This window comes from Psammomys obesus, unplaced genomic scaffold (assembly GCF_907164565.1).
Source record: "Psammomys obesus unplaced genomic scaffold, mPsaObe1.curated_primary_1811, whole genome shotgun sequence".
Taxonomy (NCBI): domain Eukaryota; kingdom Metazoa; phylum Chordata; class Mammalia; order Rodentia; family Muridae; genus Psammomys; species Psammomys obesus.
The window spans coordinates 1,912,653-1,938,384 of NW_026585742.1; the positions used below are offsets into that span (position 1 = coordinate 1,912,653).

Genomic DNA, 25,732 nt, shown 5'->3' on the forward strand with positions numbered 1-25,732 from the left:
TTCTCTGTTTCCAGAACCTGCCATCTTGCACCTGTTCTGTGACTCTTCTCCAGCTATCACTATCCATATTAGAACTGTGCTCACAAAGAATGTACCTAGGACTTCTTTAGCTATGACTTTATAAGACTGCAGCAGGAGGAGCTCAATGACGCTGGCTGAGCTCGGTCTCCTGCTGTTTCTCTTCCCCACCCATCTGCCTGCAAGGCAGCCTGTTTGTTGTGTCACAAAGAGATACATAATCCACACTGAGTGATTTCATCGGTATAAAGAGTGTCATTCTTCATCACCCTATCATTTCTGATTAAGATCACTCAGTCTAATGTACATTACATCTTGTACCAATAATGCCTGCTCGATGCTTCATGCTCCCTATGCCTCTTGCTAGACATTACCTTATTATGTACTCAACAGAGAGAAAATTCTCAAAGAGGGAGATTAAACTGAGGCCCAGTGGCTAAAGGCAGAGAGAAAATTGGAAATGTGGTGTTTTACTTACTCTGAAAAATGGTGCCAAATGAGGACATCCAACCACCTGGCTTGAAGTCTGGGTTCTCATTACTTACCCTCCGTATATGTTCAAAGGCAAAATCAACAACAATAAGAAATAATAAGTATAATAAGAACTAATAACTGCTTAGTTCATACCAATCCCCAAATCTGCTTTCAGGAGCTGTATGTCACATAATACACATGCTAAGCTTTTGGAGTGGTAAACACTATCCATTTTAAAGATAAAAAAAAAAAAGAAGGCAAGCAACTTTATTGACTGGTGGATTGTAACGAACTTGATTCTAATGTTCAAATCCTTTCCAGTCAAATCCTTTCCTCTCTATAGGGCATATTATAAGCTATGTAGAGAGGACATGTGGATTGTGGGAATGTGTGCTGTTTATTTGTGAGTCTATTGATGCCACTAGAGCATTCAGGAGGGCAAAGGAGAATGAGAGGAGAGAAAGGCCACATGCTATGCAATGTTGGCCTTTATGTCTTGGATGGAGCTGAAATGCATCCATACAGCTTCTGTCACTAGCATATTTGGAGCAAAAGCACGATTCAAGGTGACTGATCAGCCTAAGAAAGCAGTGTTTTCAAGCACTTTTAATACCATTCCAGCAGCATTCACTTGTATATAAATCATGTGGTAATTTATTCATTAAAATAACCTGTACATAGCAACATTTTATTAACCTTGGTTTACGTTAATAAGCTGTGCACTTGTGTTTTTAATATATCTCAGGAAATAATGATCCTGGAACTCTGATTTTCTTCCCACAGAGACTAAACTGTTATCAAATCCCCAACCTGCATTCCCCATCTCCTGAAACCAAGTTCACATTAGAGTGTTTAGACGCTTTGGGAAGCTATGGTTGTGGACCGCACCTACTCCTACACTCACATTTGCATCAGAATCACCTGGGAGGGTTTTCACACATGTAATGATTGACTTCTATATTCCTCTGCCATCTATCCAAACACAATATCTCAAAGATAGCCCTGAGAAATACGAGTTACAGGCCCTAGGTCACAAACCAGCCATACCGTGGCTACACAATGTCCACCCAAGTTCACTGCAAGTATTGGAAAACATATCAAAAGATCAACCAAGTCTCAGAACAGACATCAAAGAATTTCATCATTAAATGCCAAACTCTCATTCTTTATTTTCAGTGTTTGCATAGCCATTTTATATCCCAGTTAATTAGGAAAAATCCTATGAATGTACACAGAGATGTACAGTCCATGAGGCCTCTGGGTACAGGTTGAAGGTCTTCATATAGTTGGCAGAAACACATAATAAACAACCAAATTTTAAAATACAAATGGAAATTGTTTCCAAAGAACCAAAAGAAGAGTATCAAATGCATGACTAATATCTACTTGTTCTACCCAAGGCAGACATTGCTAATAAATCTAAGCACCTTTCCTTGTTATAACCAAAGTGCTATTAAAATAAGCACTCCAGGGTGCTAGCACCATCTCACCAGCTCTCATATGTGTGGAATATATTTTTCCTTCTTTGACTATTTGCAGAATGTAAACTGAAATGACTTTACATTTTCTTCTAACCTACTCTATCATAGGCTGTGTTCCACACAACAGACACTGGAAGGTTCTCTGGCAGACAAGACCTTAGGGTAGATCACATAGCCCTTGATGTTCATACAGTGTTGATTTGACATTTGTATCTTTTGATGAAGAGACAACAACATCATCCAACTTCTATAATGTTAAGGCGATTCAAGTCACACACATGTAATTTAAATCAACTTGGTTTCTGTCGAGGATAACTCAAAGTTCCACTTTGAATATATGCTCTTTAGAGAGACAAGTTTTCTCTAAGAGTGTGGTAAGTACAAAGTCAGCATGTTTTTGTATGTGTATGGTGTGTACATGTGCCAGAGGTTGCTACTGCTATCTTTCCCTCTCCTTCCCTCCCTCCCTCCCTCCCTCCTTTTTTTTTTTTTTGAGATAGGGTTTCATTGGCTTTGCAGCTCACTGATTTGGCTATAGTGGATGGGCAATGAGCTCCAGGTATCTGCCCATTTGCTTCATAGGCATTTTGTTCCTAGTGCTGGGGTTACAAACGTGCATGGACTTCCATTCTCTACTTTTTATAGGGGTTTTGGAGAGCCAAACTCAGGTTTCCATGCTTGCAATTGAGCCATTTCCCCAGCTCCAAAAGTTAGCATATTTGTCTCAAAGACTCACATGTCAGTCTGCTTGATTTCTACTGTTAATACTTTACATTGCCTGTAGAGATTGAAAATCATGTCTTCACACAGATATTAAGTGTCCTGGTAAACATGACAAGGCAGAAATCACAAGGACACTTGTCTTGCTATTGGGTTTCATTAGAGCAAAAAAAAAAAAAAAATCATTATAATTCAATTATTTTAGGTTCTCCTGATGGTCACTCTTAGCTTGTTAGCTTCTACTGCCACTGCCCAAGTTCTGCTGGGTAGAATACCATTTAAGAGCATGTCTGGGTCTGGGGTGACATCTGGTTGACTGGGTTGATTTCATACACTGACAGTCCTTGTGATCAAATAATAAGGATAGACTCACCTCATCGTAGATACTGTCATTCCTGCGGAAGTCCCCTGCCTTCCTGGGAAGAATGTGGACATGTACATGCTGAAAATACAAAAGAAAGAAAATGTGTTTAATTTCCCTTCTGTCTTTTGACTTGACAGTGATGCTTTCCTGGAGGCCAATTACTCTCCCCTGGTTCTTGCTGGATTATTTTTCAGAGGAAGATGATGCTCACCTTCAGAAAGCACATCTGAAATCTGCCGAGAATAAAGAAACACAAAACAAGAGGGAACAACTTGGCAGCATACTGCAGTCTGAGGGAAATGCCAGAGTGCATTACAGGCTCTGTGGAATTATCCGTCACTGTCAGTCTGGGTTGTAGTTAGCCAGTGCTTTGAAATGACAGTATGTCTTAAGAGATGGCTGCTGTAACTCTGAAACTGACAAGAGATAAGAATTGGCCAACAGAGAACTGCATAAGTAACCTGTGAATTAGTGATTGGAGGAAGTAGTATGGGCTAAATCAAGAATAGTGGCTTTGAATGACAATTACACAACTGCAATACAAACAGTTCTCATTTATTCTTACTGACTATGACAACTGACATTTGTATTAGTTCTGGATAGTTTTTTACTTAATACTTCCACACAGGCTTTCTAAAGTGTTCTTCATTTTAAAGAAAGGGAAACCAATGCTGAGAGAAGTCAAGGCTCTAGCACTACAGAAAGTGGTAGAATCCTTACAGAAAATGATGTCACACAGCTCTTGCCCTCTTGTTCTTTACCAGCATACATATTAATTCTGTGAACTTAATATTTTATTTATTTATTATTTTTTTATTTATTACAACTTATTCACTTTGTATCCCAGCTCATAGCCCCCTCCCTCATCTCCTCCCAATCCTACCCTCCCTCACTTTTCTCCTCCCATTCCCCTCCCCCAGTCCACTGATAGGGAAGGTCTTCCTCCCCTTCCATCTGACCCTAGCCTATAAAGTATCATCAGAACTGGCTGCATTCTCTTTCTCGGTGGCCTGGTAAGGCTGCCATCCCTCAGAGGTAATTGATCAAAGAGCCAGCCACTGAGTTCATGTCAGAGACAACCCCTGTTCCCCTTAGTAGGGTACCCACTTGGAGACTGAGCTGCCATGGGCTACATCTGTGCAGGGGTTCTAGGTTATCTCCATCCATGGTCCTTGGTTGGAGTAACAGTCTTTGCAATGATACCTGTACCAGAATTTTTGGTTCTGTTGCTCTCCTTGTGGAGCTCCTGTCCCCTCCAGGTCTTTCTATCTCCCCCTTCTTTCATAAGATTCCCTGCACTCTGCCCAAAGTTTGGCTATGAGTCTCATAGCTCTCATACCCTGCTGGGTAGAATATTTCAGAGGCCCTCTGTGGTAGGCTCCTTTCCTCTTAAATTGTGTGTGTGTGTGTGTGTGTGTGTGTGTGTGTGTGTGTGTGTGTGTGTAGGTCAGAGAACAACTGGTAGAGGTTCTCTTCTTCCACCTTGCTCATTCTTTGGATTGAACTCAGGTTGTCAGTCTTGGCAGCAAATACCTTCACCTGCTGAGCCATCTTACTGACCAGAACTTAATCTTTTAACTTCCTCATTTACCTAATCTAGTTTACTAAAGCACCCAGGTAATAGACATAACAGTCTTACTAGGCTGACAAGACTCAAGACTCACAGTATATCTAATTCAATATATATTCTTCAAGGCTAAGCTGCTATCTGAAAGTTTTACTCTACCAATGGCCTCTGTTGTACCTCTCTAAGCATAACCTTAGTCATGCCCTTGAGCTATATTCCTGTATTTATTACCAACTGCATAGAATGTAAAATGGAAAAACTTAAGTATGAAAAGACAAGAATCAAAGCACATCCCCAGTCCTGCCCACCCTACCTTGATTACTGTGGTTGGGGTGTAACCATGGACCTCCAGAGAACATGAAGTGTCTCTGTGGCTTTGTGTACAAGGACGGAAAGATAAGCTATTTCAGGAGAGGCAGTGAGCAAGGCTGTCCAAGGTGAATGAAACAAAGACAAGCTTCATGTAAATTCTTGCGCACACAGTCCCCAAACAGTGACATGTTTCTACCAAAATATTGTCCAGTCAAAGAAGAAGCCAGTCTCAAACCGCTCAGCAACTGAGATGCAGGTATACTTAAGTATCAGGCTACTCAAGTGAAGAGAGGGAGGCAGAAACAAACATGGAGAAATACGTTCCAAACTACCCAGGAAGCAAATTCGTAAAAGAAAGCCGTGCAACATGGGCCCAAGAAGAAATTAACTGTGCTCCTTAGCTGAATGATTCAGACATCAGAGCAGAGAAGCTGGGAGCAGAAGTGCCCCACCCAAGCTTCACTTGCAGATCCCACTGCAATTCTTTTTTTCTTTCCCTCCATTTCTTCCTCATCAAGACCCTTTTTGCTTTCTTTCTTGATGTCATCCACCTGTTCTCCACCATCTTCTTTACATTCTAGTCATCACAAGCCTCAGATCAATGTTCAGCCCTCAACCTGCTGGAGGACACAGATGTGATAGTAACAGCTTTTAACCAGAGTACAGTCTGCACACTATAGGTGGACCTCCCATTTACTAGCTGGGTTACCTGCCACAGGCATCCTGTGACTCAGAATCTTTCCCTAGGATGAGGACTGCAACATTCCCAACTTACTGGCCTAAAGCCTCAAGTCTGCTGAGCACGTTTGTCATTCACTTGTCGTGCTGCTTCGCAATGTTCTCACTATATGCGAATGTAGTGGGAATATCTTCAGTGTTAAAAAAAAAATCTGAAGACCAGAGGTCACATTCAGTCACTGGTGTTTATATTAGCAAGAATGTTATTTCCAAAATGCTATAAATGGTTAAAGCATCTCTTTTTGCCAGAATTACCTTGTTTCTTGATTAGTGTTTCTCAAACTACAGGAAATAACTGGGCACTGCTAAAATTAAGGGCCTCCTAATTTACTTTCTAATTAATTCCCCAGTGATGTTGGTCAAAAGTCACACTTTGAGAGCCATTGGCTAAGACCATCCATCTTGTTCTAAGGCATGCTGCTATGAAATGTTGAACACTGAAGTTAACACCTTGTTTGGCCTGCCCTGTTGGGTGATGCTGTTTTATGTGGAGCTCTATCCCCATGTACTGCCCAGGCAGGCTGTGCTGATCAACCTCCCTGTCTGTTCTTAAGGCCATGCCAATGAACTTGACTCTGATTCCCGATCTATTCCTTGCTCCTCTGGGTTCACTCATCAGAGCTATTTCTATATGCTGCTACCATTCAGTCTTGAAAATGCCACTCTCAATCACTGGCAACCATTTGAAACTTGCCATGACACCAAAGTCAGTAAACAGCTCACTGTCTAGGTGATTTTTCCCAAAGGGCGTGATCTCAACTCCTCCTGATACATGATACACTGACATAAACTCTTAAGTGACAGCCTAATTGCAGGATTCTGACAACCTGCTCAGCCTCTTAAGACAGAGAAATCATGACAAAGCCAGCTCAGAGCCTTGTAAGGAAGAGAAGAAGGACTAACCTAGAAATGTGGTAAGTATATAAACCAAGTTGGTAACTTACAGAAGCTCAGAAAGGGGAGAATGAGAGTGTGAGAGAATCATCAATATTATTCACCATTGTGGAATGCTTGAGTTGGTTTCAGTGAACCTGGAAAGACAATTCTTCAAAGCCCATGAAAAGATGGTCAGTGCCATTAGTCATTCGTGAAATGACAATCAAAACCACACAGAGATTCCACTTCACATCCATAGAGCATTTCTAATAAACACACAAACAAACAAAAACCAGACAAGTGCAAGTGTGGGCAGGACTGTGGACACATGGAAGCCTCCAACACTTTTGCACAGAGGACAAAATGATGCAGCTGTACGCTTGAAAAGCAGCTTGGCAATTCCTCAAAATATTAAACATCCAGCCACCAAATGACCCAAAATTATATTCCCAGCATTTACTCAGGAGAATTGAAACCATGCAGGCACAAAACCTTGTAATGCATATTTTTAGCAGTATTATTCACAATCATCAAAAAGTGGAAACAATCCAAAATGACTATCAACTGATGAATGCCCATAATAACAAGACAACGGTAGATGATTGGGCATAAAAAGGAATGAAGCTGCTAAGGAAAGGCATTATGCTAAGTGAAGGGGCTTAGATCGGAATGGCCATATATTACATGATTCCATTTATGAAGTGTTCAGACTAGGCAAATTCGCAGAGAAACAACAGTGTTTCCTGGAGCACCATAAAGACTGGCTGCCAATGCAAACAGGGTTTGTTTGAAGGTGATGGGTGTTTTCTTTTCTAGTGTCACATAGTAGTGAATAGTCTCACAATTTTTTAATGCATTAAACCCGCTGAATTTTTCACTTGAACAGTGTGAAGTGTATAAATTCTACCTCATTAGAGGTGTTGATAGGAATGGGAGGAGTAGCTGGACAACTGCGCTAAGATCCCCTTTTTCTGTTCTGCTGCTTCCTCCTGCATGTACTATTCCTTACGTCAGTGTTTTCTCACAAGTATCCATCACCTGAGGATAGTGATTACAATCAAAATAATGCGCCTTTTCCTCATTAGACTGCGGCATAATTCAATTGCAGGGAATTGACAATGGCAGGGAAAAGACAAAAAAACCCATAGGCTAGTGTCCCTTCCAGCTGGCTCCCTGCACTCCCAGTCATGAGAGCCTGCGTGAACACCTCTCTTCAACACTCACCTCTGAATAACGATAAAAGGAAAATTTGGCTTTAAGGAATAGTAACAATGATGCTGTAGGGGCAGATAGTGTGTTCTCCAAAGCTGCCAAATGCTGAGTTTCTTCTGTGAGTGACCAGTTTAGTCCCATGGAAGGACTCGATATAATCTAAGTCATGCATCCAAGACTCCCACTCCAGGGATAAGGAAAGCAGGCTATTTATGCATTGGTTAAGAACTGTTCTTAGAGAGGCAGGGATAGTCTAACATGTCTATTTCCTTTGCCCTGAGGGTAAAGAGTGACTTCCCATCCCAACCATTATCCTGATGAAACTCAGGCCAACAAGGGTGGATCACAGCCATAGAACATGGAGTCAAGGCGATGTGGGCAGAGAGCAGATACCACTTGTAGCAAGTGATGTCTCATATCTAACACATCAGTTCTCATGATCTACTGCTGGGTTACAGGTTTAGGGGGTTAGTCTCCTTTCCATGGGTGTAAGAGAGAAAAGCCGCGTTGGTTTTTAGTCTGCCAACCACAAGGGCCTACACCTTCCAGAGCAAGCTTGGAATGGCAGGGGGAACACGTGTGTGGCTAAGAACAGCAGTCTCAGCTTGACCATATCTGATTCAGCTGAAACTGTTAGCTCTCTCTGTATGGGGATGACATCAATTGAGAAAAGAACCTATGTAAATTAGAAAATACTAGAGAGGCACACAATCTAATTTCTTCATTTTACAGAACAGGAAAGTGCCTCTTGGAAGACGAGTGTCAACCCAATGGAAGGGACAAGACTGCAACTGTAGGCTTTGACTTGCCTTCAGAGATCCTGTCATGTCATCCCATCCCACTTATCTCAGGTCTTAAAAATGGAAAGCTCCACAGGGAGGGGCATGGGATATATGTCCTAGAGTTGGATGCCAAGGGCCAGATATGACCCATGCTTCCTCGCACATGAGGTGTTGTCTTTTCGAAACTCATTTTATTCTTCCACATCTATCAAGTATCCATAAACCAGCAAAGTAAATCATGAAATTATCGTCTGTACTCTAGGAATTCATGTTGTTATCATGCTTGGGCTGATGTCATCACGTTTTAAATATTTGACACATCTGAGGAATGATTATATCACTGCTACGGCAGTGCCTCTGAAGATACTATGAACAACCTGCTTCTATTGTAAACCAGAAGGCTTCTTCTGCAATGAACTGAATGGAACATATTTTACTTTGGGCTGTCACTATCTCCAAAGCGAGTGCTTTTGACATGACTGGATATGCCTGACTTGATGTGGAGAGGACTCATCTTCTGCTACTGTAGCTAGGGTCAGCATGACATCACCGAAAGCCACTTCAATGTAAAATAAATGTCACTAGAAATGATGTTCACAGAGCTTTGAGGGCACCTTAGCACGACCAATTGAGGAGTAAAAGCAGTGAGCTGTCAAAACTCAAAGGCAAACATGAAGGCATACAGATGGCCTTGGAGCCTGCTGCCCAGAGCTCTTCCACTGAGAATATGGGCAATGCTCAGGCAGCTAGGTTGCCTTACAAAACAAAGGAAAACAAAAAGGAACAGCAACAACAACAAAAGCACAGAACACAGAGTTTTTCCATGTGTTCAAACTGTCCCAGTCAAGTTGGGAAACTTAAAGAAAAAGCCTAAGGAACCAATTCAAGTTAACAAAACAAACAAACAAACAAACAAACAAACAAAAAAAAAAAAAAAAAAAAAACCTCTCACAGGATTTGTAGAGCCCCTGTAGAGTTTTGTGGCTTAACAACTGTGTTTTTCAGGCTGTACATCATTGGCAGTGCTCCAATGGTGAGTTATAATCATACATCACAAGAGAGATGGCACTCTCCTGATATATGGGCTCCGTACATCATCCCAGCACTATGGAAGTGATGATGCATTGCGCTGAGCCACAACGAGCATTTAAAGGAGCTTTTAGCAACCAGACAGTTTTAAATTTCAAATTTTCTAAAAATCAAGGTCTTTTCAAGTCAGATAAAAGCAAGGCGAGGGAATGTGGTGTCGTATGGAGTCGCCCGAGTCTGAGAGCCTGCCAACCTGTCGTTGCCTTTTGGCTTCAAGCTCAGGAGGTGTGAATAATTGGCAGGCTCTATTTTTTTCTCACTGTTTTTCCATAAGAACAGAAGTCCAGGGACCCGAACAAACAGGAGCAAGTGTCAATGCATCTATTTTGCCAATCAGTTTCCTGAGTCTTCCATACTATAAGCAGGAGTCATTCAATAGCACCTCAAGCGCCGCCTAGCAGGAGCTGTGCCAGGGAACTGGCTGAACCTAGGGAGAGCACTTCTTTTCTTTGCTCCAAGAAGCTCTTCTACTGAAATGTAAAACAAAACAAAACAAAGCAAAAAGAAACAAACGAAAAGTAGTAAAAGTAGTTAAACTTCCTAACCCATCGCTCTTAAACTCCAAATAAGGTAGAAAATTAGACTCTTCTAACATTTGTTTGTAAGATGCAGGAAGCTCTGACAGCAAATGAGAAAAATGAAGGTGAATGGTATCCAGGCTTCCCACCCGGAGGTGGACATTAGAGCTTTTGTCCCAGTTAGGTCACCTGTCCTATTTTTCCGTGTTAATAAGATAGCAGTGCAGCTTATGGGGCAGTAACGTGGCTTTAGGAGAATGTACGCACTTTGATTAAGACCTACCTGCTGGGAGGAGGGTGTGTTCAGAATCATTACTATCAATTAAGAAAACAGGTGTTAGGAGAACTTTTCTCCCTTGTTTAAAATTTCACTGCAATAAGCAGAACAATATGAAAATCTCCCTACTGTTTGGTAATAGACACTAATAGTGACACTGGGAGGCAATTACATCTCCAGCGGCATCTTCTGTTTTTCTTCACCAAGTATATTAAAGGAAAGAACAGTGGAAGAGATACTGCCATGTGGAGAGAAACATCTGGCTGTGAGGAATTAACATTCTCCTTTCTTATTACCTTGCCTACAGTTTATCATTCCTTTGTCTTCCTCCAGAAGATTCTAACACTCAAATTATTATAATTGATTATAATAATTATATATATTATATATATAATTATATATATTATATAATAATTATTATTTTTAAATAAGGGTAGTAAAAAGGAAGGAACGCATGACTTGCTACTTTGAGGCTGCCACCTCAATGGTGTAAACAAGGCAGGTTTTACATCTGGAAAGATGAGGTTCTTGTACAAGCTTTTAAGTGAATTCACCAAATCGTTCTCTTTTCTTTTCTACAGAGAGAAACCCAGTTGAAGTTTTCTTTAATGAGGTAAAAATCTTCATCTATATATTCACAGTAATATTATACCATCCATATATGCACTATTTCAAAGTAATTTTTACTTTTATTAGCTATTATTGATGTGAGCATATAATACACCAAGAACTAAGCTTATTCATATATGCATACATTATATGAACATACAAATACAACCTAACAAAACACTATACTATGACTTGAGAATTATTCTTAGTACTCTCTGTGTATATGTCTCCTCTATATGTCTCCTCATACTCTCTCTCTCTCTGTCTGTGTCTCTCTGTCTGTGTGTTTCTTTGAGAGAAAATGAGGCTTAGAAGACTTAGCAAATTGCAAATTACAAGGTCATCAAGTTGATAGAGCAGCAAAATTGAGGTTCTAAGCAGGACCATGAGATGCCAATGCTCAATCTGATACGTTATCAGTATATGATGATGCCTCATCTAGAACATCTGGGATGTACATTGTTGTTCCCGTGAATAGACCAAGATCAAGCCTTCAGTTATATGCAGGCCAGAAAATTCACAAACATCACCTTCAATTGAGCTCCACGTAGACAAACACTGGGACAAGTGACAGATTATTCGGCTCCAGACAATTCTGTACCTTGTGAAGGAAAATCAGCTAAACATGACCAGAGGAGATTCTAAGAAGCTGAGAGGCAAAATGTCTTCACATGTATTTTTGTACAAACCTGCTGAAGGAGCACAAGCAAAAGCACCTGGCTGCTGCTGGCAACTACTCTGAGTTTCCAAGGAGTGCTTAGAGAGGTGGAAGACCATGTTGGCTAAAGGAAAGGGGGAATTTGAAGACATGGCAAAGGCTGACAAGGCTTGCTATGAAAGAGAAATGAAAACCTACATCCAAAAAGAAGTTCAAGCCCAGTGCACTCCAAGATACCCTCTTCAGCCTTCTTGTTCTGTTCTGAGTATTATGCAAAATCAAAGGAGAGCACCCTGGCTTATCCATTGGTGATGTTGCAAATACACTAGGAGAGATGGGTAACGACACTGCCTTGGATGCCAAGCAGCCCTATGGAAAGAAGGCTGCCACACAGAAGGATAAAAAATGTGAAAAGGATGTTGCTGCCGAGAGCTTAAGGAAAACCCAATGCACTGAAAAGGGAGCTGGTCAAGGCTGAAAAGAGCAAGAAAAAGAAGAAAAAGGAAGATGATGAGGATGAGGAAGAGAAGGAAGAAGATGAAGAATATGATAATGAATAAGTTGGTTCTAGCAGTTTTTTGTTGTTGTCGCCTATAAAGCATTTTACTCCACCCCGTATACAACTCACTCCCTTTAAAGGAAAAAAAAAAAAAAAAAGAAAAAAAGAAATGTAAGGCTGTATAAGATTTCTTTTTTAAACTCTACAGTGTCTTTTATTTATTTATTTATTTATTTTTTTGTATAGTTAACACACTACCAAATATATCTTTAGATAGCTCTGTTCTGGTGATATTTTCAACATCCAATAATCTTACCTAGTATAGTCTGGGAGTTGTATGTTGGCATGGAAATTAAAAACAGGTTCTTATTGGTGCACAGCACAAATTATTTATATATGGGGATGGTAGTTTTATGGCTTTAGCTTTTCATTTTTTTCATCTTCAGTTGTCTGTGATGCAGCTTATACAAAGATAATTATTGTTCTGTTAACCAAACACCACTCTGTAATTGTAAAAAAAATTATTGTGGGTGATTTTGTTGATATTCTGAATGCTTTTAAGTAAATATAAATTTTTTTAAAAAAATAACAAACATTACCCCCTTTCATTGCACAAAATTCTAGTTTGGGTGATAATTTGTATAGTCCTTCATCGAGTCCTGTATTTCATGCTAGAGAATCTTATTTCTGCTGATTTGAGCATTCTTATCTGACTGTAGTGGGATACAAGAAGGAAAGAGAAGAAAGAAGGTTCTTACAAAGTCCTTAAAGAACAGGCCACTGACTTTTTAAGCTCTGATGGTATGATTAAATTTCCACTGTGTTCCTAACACAGATGTGAGAGAGAAATGAAATCAAACAGATCCCCTCTAGCTTTAAACAGAAACCTCAAGCACTCTAGAAATTTCTACAGTTGAGTACTCTTTATTTTCATAATAGAAAGCAACAGTTATTGTGGCTACTCATTAAGCTCTTACAATAACCCAAGCACCATATGCCAAGAACTGAGATAAGCCCTGTATCTATAATATCTTAATTATTTACCATGAACTTCCATGACACATCATCAAAACCTTTGTCATTGTTGACAGATGAGGAAATGGAGGCCCACAGAAGTAGTCTGCTCAATTTCAAAGCCACAGAGTGACATCCGAGTCCAGCTAAACCCAGCCTGGTAGAACTTCCGTACTCTGTTCTCTTCACACTACTGACCCTTGAGACAGTAAACTCTTCGGCAAGGGAAACACATGTGAGGGGCTTGAAACACATATGAGATCTGTCTTTGCAAATACTCTGGAGTAGCTTTTGGCTCTCAGTTGACTTTCAGTGACATAACAGATCTAAGTTCTTAGACCTAATTGGCAAAAAGATAGAACAAAAAGTATGTTAACAATCACTGCCCATAAAGAAGTAGACAAGCCCCTCTCACCCCAAAAGACATAAAACCAGGATAGCCTAATACACAGGTACCTGAGATGAGGCCAGTCTCTACTGTATTGGGCTGTGTGTCATGTGACACCAGAGGTGGAATCTGGATAAACTATTTTAGATAAAGAGTTCAGCCGGAATGAAGGAACCACGGGCCTCTGCAGAAAAGTGTTATGTTTGCTTTTATAGAGTCCTGGTCTTAGCGCTGTTACTGTGTGGAGGGTTACTTTCAGGAGTCCGGAGGATGTTACTTGATCACTACACATTGTAATCACATTGTAATCACTGTATTTCTGGTGGTTTTGGGTTCTGCTAATTAAGAGTATTCTTCCTTCCCTGTGAAATTCCTTTCTCATCTGATCTTTTCTGCTTGCCCTCTGTCAAGAACCCTTTCAAAGCTGCTCCAATGTGCAGGCTGTAGACTCTCTGTGGCTCCTCTAATGCTTTCTATGAACATGGACAACAATTTTAACTACACAGTATAAATATCACAAGTGTTAATCTTATATTATTGGAATTCTGGATATTTGATATTGTGGTTTTCTCCTAATTTTTCCCTCTTTCCCTCTCCACGTTCCTAAGTTAAAGAACATACTTATTAAGTGTTATTGAGATGGGGGTAATATGAGATGAATCAATGAAGGGATAAATAAATGGGAAGACTGGTGATGGAAGGAAATATGAATGAATACATAAATGGGTAGGCGACTGGATGCATGGAAAATGGTTAAATTAAGTTTACTAAAGTACTCTTGATTTCTTAGTTTTTATAAAATTAAAATATTTATGTCTAGGTTTCTTGGCCATTCATGTCTTTTCCTCTTCTTGAGAGTCCCTAACCATACAAGGATATGGCCTATAGAAAGCCACTATGAAGATAACACACATAGCATTTTTCCACATCAAAGAACATCTTCCCACCAAAATGCCATTCTAATTGTTTTCTCTATGCAATCGTTTTACAAAACTCCTCAGACATGCTCTGTGGCTGGAGTCATAGTTCATCCTACAATCACTATTGCTAGGACTGCCAAGGAGACCTACTCAATGGTCAGCACTGACTTTACGAACAGCCACATGGCTCCCTCTCAAAAGACAAGAAACCCACCTTGCCTCTGACCTTCAAAGATTATATATTAACTCTTTCTTTAATAGGCAGAATAGCAAAACCATGTAATTTTCATTTGCATGATATATTGAAACATTAACCCAGAGAGCTAGTCCTTCTAATATCTTTTTGTTGAAAATATAATAAAGGAATTAAATACAAATGAAACAAGGATGACATTTTTCCTTGTCTTACTTATTTTGTGCCAAATTCATACTGGTTTACTGTTTGCCCTACACATAATTACTGTTCTTTAATTTATGTTTCCATAAAATGTATAATAATAAACGTTTACTGCTCAATGAATAAACATTCAGATGAAGCCTTTAATAGGGGTTACATGCTGCAAAGCAGCACTGTGGCTTTCCAGAAATCTCACCCGATACTTAATGAACACCATTTCCATAATCTGTGCATTATGGCTTAAGCCTCCCTTTAGGAGTATTTTACCAAGCAAAAATTCATGGAATACTTCTAGTCCAAAGGGAGAAAAATGTTAAGGGGATTAATAACTTGTCCCATTAAAGAGACAGGACAAGCTTTCACGTTTCTCCAGAGACTGTAACTTAGTAATTACGATGGTGGCATTTCCTAATTACCTCTCTAGTCAGGTGTATCTCTACTATAGATTTTTACCTCTAAATTTTGGTTTAAATGAAAGTGATTAGATACACAGAAAGGCCAGCTACGAAGGTCAAGACTGGGTGAATTCCCTTTTCTGTGATAAAAAGACCAGGCAAGAGAACTAAACATTTTAGGGATATCACGATATGGTCAAATGGATACTTGTGGAAATGGAGTGACTGCGGGGAAAGCAAGATGGCACAGTGCTTAAAGGTGTTTGCTGCCAAGCTTGACAGCCTGAGGTCAGTCCCAGGATTCACATGGAAGAGGCAGACAAGGTGCCTCCTGTAAGTTGCCCTCAGACTGTATATGCATGCTCTAGCAATTCACTCAAACACATGGGCACTCGAAAACTAATTTTCAAATATGTATTAACAAAGCCAAGCATGAAGCTAGAGAGCTGGCCCAGTGTCTAAGGGCACTTGCTGCCTTTGCAGATGGCCCGAGTTTGGTTCCTGGCATCCCAAAGTGGCTCAGAGCACACGTAACTCAACTCAGTACCACAGGTCTGATACATTCTTCTGATTCTGCAGGCCCCAGGCATTATATATACATACATATTTATACACCAAAAACTAAATAAATCTGAAAAGAATTTTAAAGTTACCCAGAAGTAACTACATTTAGATAAAATTCTAAGCCGGGCTTCATGTTGATGACATGATACATTTTTTTTTAAGGTGATGTGTTTTGTTTTTTGTTTTTTGTTTTTTTAAAGTAAACTCACTTACGAAAATTTAACACTATCATCATTTCAAATGGTTATCTACTTTAAGTTTTTTTGAAAATTATATTCTTTTTCTCTCTTATTTGTTCTTTTGAGACAGAGTCTCACTGTATAACCCTGGCTGTCCTAGAACTCTCTCTGTACACCAGGCAGGCCTCAAACTTGGAGAGCTGTCTGCTTCTGCTTCTTACATGCTGAGATTAAAGACGTATGCTGCTCCTGGCAGGCTGCAAATTATATTCTTAAAATAACATACCTTTAAAAAAATAACTGGAGCACAATGATATATTTTCTCCTCTGCCAGCGCCTAGTACTGGGCTATTTACCAGAAGAAAACCAAAGATTTCAGAGGAGATCAGGGAACAAAGACTTTTGATGGTGTGACAAGAACCAGGTACTCAGACTTGGAGATCTTTGAGGAGACACGCTAACTGACAGCTGTCACTTTGTGACTTTTCAGACTGCTTGACTGGTAGGTTGGCACGGCTTATGTAAATACTGTCGGGAAGAACTCACTGCACATCGTGGGAAGGTCATGTGTCTTTAGAACAAGTGAATATCTCCATACCTGCATGCTACATGTTGGGTCTATGGTGATATTTTCCCTAGGAAATGGAGCATGCGCTTTGAGTTCCTAAGTGAAAGCTATGCCACCACCATTTTGTGATGTGCTATGACTCATTTATGCCTTGACTTTTACTGTAAAGGCTTCCCAATGAAGATTATCCTCCTTTAATATTAGATGAATTTAATCCCTTAATATGAAATGATTTTTTTAGCATTTCAATATTGCCACTCTCCCATATGATTTCAACAAAATAAAACATGCATCATAAATGGAACTCAGTGTGATCCAAATTTGATTGTATTTTTCATTGGTTTCTTTTCCACATGTTTCACTTTTCTCTTTGTATGCAAGATTTTATGTTTTCTAAAATTCCTTAGAAAGCACAGAGCTAGGAACAAGGCAAGAGGGCAAGTGGACAAACTGTTAGAATTAAGTTGACTCTGTAGGGTTCTATTTTCCTTCTAACTCAAGGGAGCAGATGTTTATGCCAGAGTAAAATGCTTTAAAAAAATGACATCTTTTCCTAGGATGGAGTTCAACATATTGAGCTGTTAATTAAAGTTACTCTTGTGGAGGTCTACCCAACGTGCCACAAGATTTTATGAACTTGGAAATCACCACTCTATAAAGCTAGCCATACCTGTGGCTCATTACAGAACTGTGGCCTATGAAGGCTCACATCTGGTAGAATAGCATTCACTCAGTAAAAGGAGGCACTGGCATTCGTCACTCCACTATAGAGGAACTTGAAAGCACATATGCCAGACAGTAGAATGTAAGAGTGCAAAGAAAATGAAATCTTCCATGATATTGCCTATGCTTGAGATGTTTTCATAGCACAAATAAAAATATAGAGATAGAGAATAAGCAGTAGATCATCAGACTGTGGAAGAGGAGGTGTACAGATGTGGAACTCAGGGCACAAATCATCAGACTTGGAGAATGAGCATGTCTAGAGAGCTAAGGTGTATCTACACGACACTGGTCCAAAAGCCCTGCAGGATACCACAATGCGAGGATTCTCTAATCCCTTAAATAAAATAGTACAGTGTTTAAACTTACAATCCTCCTCTGTGCTTTACATCTTTACTAGATAACTTACAAACTCTGACTGAAAACATGGTATAATTATCATACACTACTATTCAGAGGATAATGACAAGAAAAAGTCTCTATCCATGCTTTTTTGATGTTTTCACTTGCTTCCCAACCCTATCCATTTTGTTTTTCAATTATATTGTTTCCATACAAACTATTAGGTCATATTCTTTCCTCTTTTTCCACCTCATAAATATAATATATTATATATACATATAAACAGAACACACAAAACAAACAAAATGGAAACAACCAAAACACCAACAGCCATGGGGTACATCTTCAAAGTGTGTATATATATATATATATATATATATATATATATATATATATATATATATATATATATATATATTTAACATTTTATTTATTTTTTTTTCTTATCAGTTACATTTTATTAACTCTGTATCCCAGCCGTGTCCCGATCCCTCATTCCCTCCCAGTCCCTCCCTCCCTCCCTCACCTCCACCGTGGCCCCTTTCCAAGTCCACTGATAGGGGGGACCTTCTCCCCATTCATCTGATCCTGTTTTATCAGGTATCTTCAGGACTGGCTGCAAAGCTCTCCTCTGTGGCCTAACAGGACTGCTCCTCCCTTGGGGGTGGGGAGGCCAAAGAGCCAGTCATTGAGTTCCTGTTAGAAATAGTCCTTGTTCCCCTCACTATGGGAAACCAATTAGTTACTGAACTACCACAGGCTATATCTGAGCAGAGGTTCTAGGTTACATTCATACATGGTCCTTGGTTGAATGTCAGTCTCAGAAAAGACCCTGTGCCCAGATATATTTGGTCCTTGTGGAGCTCATATCCTTTCCTCATCAGACTAACTCCCCTTCTTTCTTATGATTCCCTGTACTCTGCCAAAGGTTTGGTCATGAGTCTTTGCTTTGAAAACACTGCTAGTTAGAGTCTTTCAAATGCGCTCAGTAGACTCCTGTCAATGTTTAATGTGCATCCCATCTGTCTTTCTAAACGAGGATTGATAATCTTACCCCATGTCCACTCTCTTGATTATCTTTTTTAGGTATATAGATTTCATTATGTTTATCGTATCTTATAGGTCTATATAAGTGAGTATATACCGTGTTTGTCTTTCTCCTTCTGGGATATTTCACTCAGGATGATCTTTTCTAGATCCCACCATTTGCCTGTAAATTTCATGATTTCCTCCTTTTTGATTGCTGAGTAGTATTCCATTGTGTAAAAATACCACAATTTCTGTACCCATTCCTCCGTTGAGGGACATCTGGGTTGTTTCCAAGTTCTGGCTATTACAAATAATGGTGCTATAAACATGGTTGAGCAAATATCTCTTTTGTGTACTTGAGCAAACTTTGGGTATATACCTAGCAGTGGTATAGCTGGGTCTTGAGGAAGCACTATTCCTAATTGTCTTAGAAAGCGCCAGATAGATTTCCAGAGTGGTTGTATCAGTTTACATTCACACCAGCAGTGGAGAAGGGTTCCCCTTTCTCCACAACCTCTCCAGCATGTGTTGTCCCTTGAGTTTTTCATCTTGGCCATTCATACTTTGGTCTTCAAAGTATATTTTTGATCCCTACTTAACTGAACTTATGTAGTGCTTGCAGATATGAAAGATCAAGTTTATTAGACATAGAATTCCTGCTAAGTAATGAGATTTTAATGTTCTTTGCCACAAAACAAACAAAAACATGGGTAACTGCAAACTGATGTACATGTTAATTTTCTTTACTGTAGAAATTATTTAACTATGTATGTGTATCCAATAATATCCATGTTGCGTACCTAAAGCCTGCATAATAAAGCTTACTTAAAATAAGCAAAGTACACATTATTTTTACAAGTGAGAATCTTTTCAAAATAGTCATTATATAACATACTGAAAGCAAACATACATTCTTAACGAAGTCCCCACAACACACAAACATTGTTTTGGTATCCTAAGGCAGAATGAATAGCTCGGATTAGACCAATGAACCCTGTTTTTATAAGGACCTCCTGAATAAGCACTTGGTTTGGGGCTAGAAGGATAGCAACAGGAGTACTCAGAGGGGAGCATAAGATCTGAGCTGGCTCCCACACTGGAAGCAAGAAAGATTTGTGAGACTCTAGTTCTGAGGTACAAGTAGTGAATTCTGCTGAGGCAACAACAATAAAAAAAGGAGAAAAGGGGACCGGGGAGTCGACAAGATGGCTGCAATGGGAGGACACTCTGTTTGAGGAGCAGGACAGCAGTGTTGGCAAAGCGACCAGGAGACTGAACTCTGGGACCTAAAACACCAGCCTTTGTGATTGCCAGGTGAGAGGAAAGCCTACTGTGTGGAAATCAATTGGGACCGACCTCAGGTCACCCAGTTAATACCCGGAAAAGGTCCTGGGGACCGGCAGGCGCACCCGCCACCCCAGATCAGAGCCCACAGACTCCTGTGGTGCCCCCAGCTGCCATCCAGGACCAGGACACACAGCCTCTGGCCCAGAGTGAGGCGTCCAGCCTCCAGACCAGAGCAGAGACCTCAGTTGACAGCCTAGAGTGCACAGCCTCGGGCCCAGAGCTGCACCCCCAGCCACCATCCCAGACAGGGGTGCACAGCCTCAGGACCAGAGTGGCATGCCCAGCCGCCATCTCAAACTTGGGTGCAAAGTCTCCAGGCCTAGAGCTGAGCACCCAGCCTCTGGCCCAGAGACTTGCTGGGTGCTCCTCTCACCTTCCCAGACAGAACTGTGTGCCCCAGGGTACCAGACTGAGTTTCCCTGTTAGAGAAAACCCCACAGCTAGGGAATAAGCAGGTTCTTCAAGAGGGCTGTACCTGGAAAACTGTAACAACAGCAGCAGCTCACTAAATTCAGAATGAGAAACCCAGAAGCAGGGCAGCTGTCTTGAGGACTTGTAGAGGTGAGAGGAGAGCCCCCCTGACTAACAAAGACCACAGCTACTACTCAGGTTTATACGCCTGAGGTGAGCAGTGGCAATTCCTGCGAAATACTGGCCATACAGTGACCATACCAAAAAGCAGAGGAGGCCTCCTTCAGAGAAAATCACCTTCCTGCCAAAGGGATTCTCCCTACCCCAGGATTCCAGAAAGCACCAGAAACTAACAGCCAACACCTAAAACAGCCCAATGGGTAGAGGTCAGCATAAAAGCTCAACCAACAAAAGACAGAGCAATATGGCATCTCCAGAATCCAGCCAGCCAGGGGCAAGCAGCCGTGGACACCCCAGCAAAATTGAAATTCAAGAGGATGACCTGAGATCTATGCTGATGAAGAGGATAATAGAGGAAACAAATAAAATACATAAAGAATTAGAGGAAGACAAAAATCAAACAGATCATGGCTATCCGTAAATAAATAGAAGAAATTAAAGACAAGCAGATTATGGCCATCCGTGAAGAAATATGGGAAGATGCAGCCAAACAGTTTGTGGCCTTCAGCGAAAAAATAATTAAATCACTAAAAGAAATAAAAGAAATAGAGGAATGTTCAAACAAACAGTTGAAGGAACTAAAAGAAAAACAGAAAAATACAATCAGGTGAAGGAAATAAACAAAACAACTTAAGATCTGAAGATAGAATTGGAAAACTTAAAGAAAACATAAATGGAGGAAATCATGGAGAGGAAGAATTTAGGTAAGAAAACAGGAACTACAGAGATAAGGCTAACCAACACACTACAAGAGATGGAAGAAAGAATCTCAAGTGTAGAATATACAATGGAAGAAATTGATGTATCCATCAAAGAAAATGTTAAATCCAAAAAATTCCTAACACAGACCATCCAAGAAATCCAAGACAATATGAAAAGACAAAACCTAAGAATAATAGGAATAGAAGAAAAAGAAGTTTCGCTGCTCCAAGTCCCAGAAAATATCTTCAACAAAATCATAGAAGAAAATTTCCCCAACTTAAAGGAGAGGCCTATAAGATTACGAGAGCCCTACAGAACACCTAATAAATTAGACCAGAAAAGAAAATCCTCCACATAATCAAAACAGTAAGTATACAGAACAAAGAAAAAATACTGAAAACTGCAAGGGAAAAAGGCCAACTAACATATAATGGCAAACCCATCAGAGTCACACCAGATTTCTCAACAGAGACTATGAAAGCAAGAAGGGCCTGGACGGATATCATGCAGACCCTAAGAGAACACAGATGTCACCCCAGTCTAATATATTCAGCAAAACTCTCAGTCATCATAGACTGAGAAAACAAGATATCAATGGCAAAAACAAGTTCAAACGATAACTACCCACAAATCCAGCATTACAGAAGATATGAGAAGGAAAAATAGAACCCAAGAAAACTTACACAATTCAGGAAAACACAGGAAACAAATAACATCACTACAGCAAAACCAAAAGTAGCCACAACACAAACACTATCATAGCTAACAGCAAAATCAAAGCATCTAATGGCCACTGGTCATTAATCTCCCGTAACATCAATGGACTCAATTCTCCCAATAAAAAGACACAAAATAACAGAATGGATATGTAAAAAAGACCCAACAATCTGTTGCATACAAGAAACACAATTAAGTCACAAAGATAGATATTACCTGAGAGTAAAGGGCTGGAAGGCGGTTTTCTAAGCAAATGGACCTAAGAAGCAAGCAGGAGCACCCATTCTAATATCTAATAAAATAGACTTTCAACCAAAATTAATCAAAAGAGATGGGGAAGGTCATTTCATACTAATCAAAGGAAAACTCTAATCAAAACTCTAATCAAAAAACAAACTAATCAAAGGAAAACCAAGAAGACACCACAATTCTGAACATCTATGCCCCAAACACAAGAGCACACACATTTGTAAAAGAAACATTAATAAAACTGAAACCACACATAGAACCCCACACATTAATAGTGGGACACTTCAACACCTCACTCTCAACAAAGGACAGGTCAACAAAACATAAATTAAACAAAGAAACAATGACTCTAACAGAGGTCCTGAATCAAATGGACCTAACAGATGTCTACAGAACCTTTCACCAAAAAACAAAAGAATTTACCTTCTTCGCAGCATCTCATGGAACCTTCTCCAAAACCGACCATATAGCTGGTCACAAAACAAGTCTCAACAGATACAATAAGATTGAAATAATCCCATATATCTTATTTGACCACCATGGACTAAAGCTGGATCTCAACGACAATAGAAATAACAAAAAGCCTACAAACACATGGAAACTGAATACCTTGCTTCTCAATGACAGCTGAGTCAGGGAAGAAATAAAGAAATCAAAGTCTTCCTAGAATTCAATGAAAATGAAGGCACAACATACCCAGACTTATGGGATACAATGAAAGCAGTGTAAGAGGAAAGTTCATAGCACTAAGTGCCTACAAGAAGAAATTTGAAACATCTCATGCCAGCAACTTAATGGCTCACCTAAAAGCCCTAGAAAAAAAAAAGAAGCAGACACACCAAAGAGGAGTAGATGGCTGGAAATAATCACACTCAGGACTGAAATCAATAAATTAGAAACAAATAAACAATTCAAAGAATCAATGAAACCAAGATCTGGTTCTTTGAGAAAATCAACAAGATAGACAAAACCTTAGCCAAACTAACCAAACAGAGTTAGTTTTTAGATTTGGCAGAGACACTATCCAAATCAACAAAATCAGAAATTAAAAGGGGGACATAACAATAGACACTGAGGAAATCCAAACAATCATTAGGACTTACTTCAAAAGTCTATATGCCACGAAATATGAAAATCTAAAAGAAATGGACAATTTTCTGGATCAATTCCACTTACCAAAGCTGAATCAAGACCAGGTAAATCAATTAAATCGTCCTATATCCCCTAAGGAAATAGAAGTAGTCATCAAAAGTCTCCCGTCCAAAAAAAGCTCAGGACCAGATGGTTTCAGCACAGAATTTTATCAGACCTTCAAAGAAGAGCTACCTCCAATTTTCTTCAAACTATTGTACAAAATAGAAATTAAAGGAACACTACCAAACTCATTCTATGAAGCCACAGTCACCTTGGTACCTAAACCTCACAAAGACCCAACAAAGAAAGAGAATTTCAGGCCAATCTCCCTTATAAACATTGATGCAAAAATACTCAACAAAATACTTGCAAACCAAATACAAGAACATATCAAAGATATCATCCACTATGACCAAGTAGGCTTCATCCCAGGTATGCAGGGGTGGTTCAATATACGGAAATCCATCAATGTGATCCACCATATTAACAAACTGAAAAAAAAAAACAAACCCACACATGATAATCTCCTTAGATGCTGAAAAAGCATTTGACAAAATCCAACCTCAATTCATGTTTAAAGTATTGGAGAGATCAGGGATACAAGGCACATCTCTAAACATAGTAAAGGCAATATACAGCAAGCCTATAGCCAACATCAAACTAAACGGAGAGAAACTTAAAGCAATCTCACTGAAATCAGGGACAAGACAAGGATGCCCACTCTCTCCATATCTCTTCAACAGAGTTCTGGAAGTCCTTGCTAGAGTAATAAGACAATTGAAGGAGATCAAGGGGATACAAATTGGAAAGGAAGAAGTCAAATTATCACTATTTGCAGATGATATGATAGTATACCTGACTGACACCAAAAATTCTACCAGGGAACTCCTACAGCTGATAAACACCTTCAGCAAAGTGGCAGGATACAAAATTAACTCAAAAAAATCGGTAGCCCTTCTGTATACAAAAGACAAAAGGGCTGAGAAAGAAATTAGGGAAACAACACCCTTCACAATAGCCACAAATGACATAAAGTACCTTGGTGTAACCTTAATCAAGCAAGTCAAACACTTGTATAAAAAAAATTTCAAGTCTCTGAAGAAAGAATTAGAACAAGATATCAGAAGATGGAAAGATCTACCATGTTCATGGCTTGGCAGGATTAACATAGTAAGAATGGCCATCTTACCAAAAGCAATCTACAGATCCAATGCAATCCCCATCAAATAACCAACACAATTCTTTACAGACCTTGAAAGGAAAATTCTCAATTTCATATGGAATAACAAGAAGCCCAGAATTGCTAAAACAATCCTCTACAATAAAAGATCTTCTGGAGATATCTCCATCCCTGATCTCAAGCTGTACTATAGAGCAACAGTAATAAAAACTGCATGGTACTGGCATAGAAACAGAATGGTGGATCAATGGAACCGAACAGAAGACCCAGAAATAAACCCACACACTTATAGACACCTGATCTTTGACAAAGATGCCAAAACCATACAATGGAAAAAAGATAGCATCTTCAACAAATAGTGCTGGTCTAACTGGATGTCTACATGTAGAAAAATGCAAATATATCCATACTTATCACCCTGCACAAAACTAAAGTCCAAGTGGATCAAAGACCTCAACATAAAACCAGACACACTAAACCGCTTAGAAGAAAAAGTGGGGAATATCCTTGAACTCATTGGCACAGGAGACAACTTCCTGAACAGAACACCAACAGCAGAGGCTCTAAGAGCAACAATCAATAAATGGGACCTCATGAAACTGAAAAGCTTATGTAAAGCAAAGGACACCATCATCAAAACAAAATGAATGCCTACAGATTGTGAAAGAATCTTCACCAAACCTTTGTCTCACAGAAGGCTAATATCCAGTATATACAAAGAATTAAAGAAGTTGAAAAGCAATAAATCAAGTAATCCAATTAAAATATGGGGAACAGAGCTAAACAGAGAATTCTTGATACAGGAATATCGAATGGCAGAGAAATACTTAAAGAAATGCTCAATGTCATTAGCCATCAGGGAAATGCAAATCAAAATGACCCTGAGATTTCACCTTATATCCATCAGAATGGCCAAGATGAAAAACTCAAGTGACAACACATGCTGGAGAGGTTGTGGAGAAAGTGGAACCCTCCTCCACTGCTGGTGGGAATGTAAACTTGTGCAACTACTCTGGAAATCAATCTGGTGCTTTCTCAGACAACTAGGAATAGCGCTTCCTCAAGATCCAGCCATACCACTCCTAGGCATATATCCAAA

The 25,732-nt window shown here is 39.7% G+C and overlaps 1 protein-coding gene across 5 annotated transcripts in view; it reads right to left on the reverse strand.

The window, feature by feature from the left end:
- The window catches only part of Fhit (fragile histidine triad diadenosine triphosphatase), a 1,508,502-nt gene that overhangs the window by 202,396 nt on the left and 1,280,374 nt on the right, over positions 1-25,732 (reverse strand). For all 5 annotated transcript variants that reach the window (XM_055599194.1, XM_055599196.1, XM_055599195.1 and 2 more), the window contains one exon: positions 3,067-3,135. In XM_055599194.1, the coding sequence (XP_055455169.1) occupies positions 3,067-3,135 (69 nt within the window). The remainder of the gene's footprint in view (positions 1-3,066; positions 3,136-25,732) is intronic.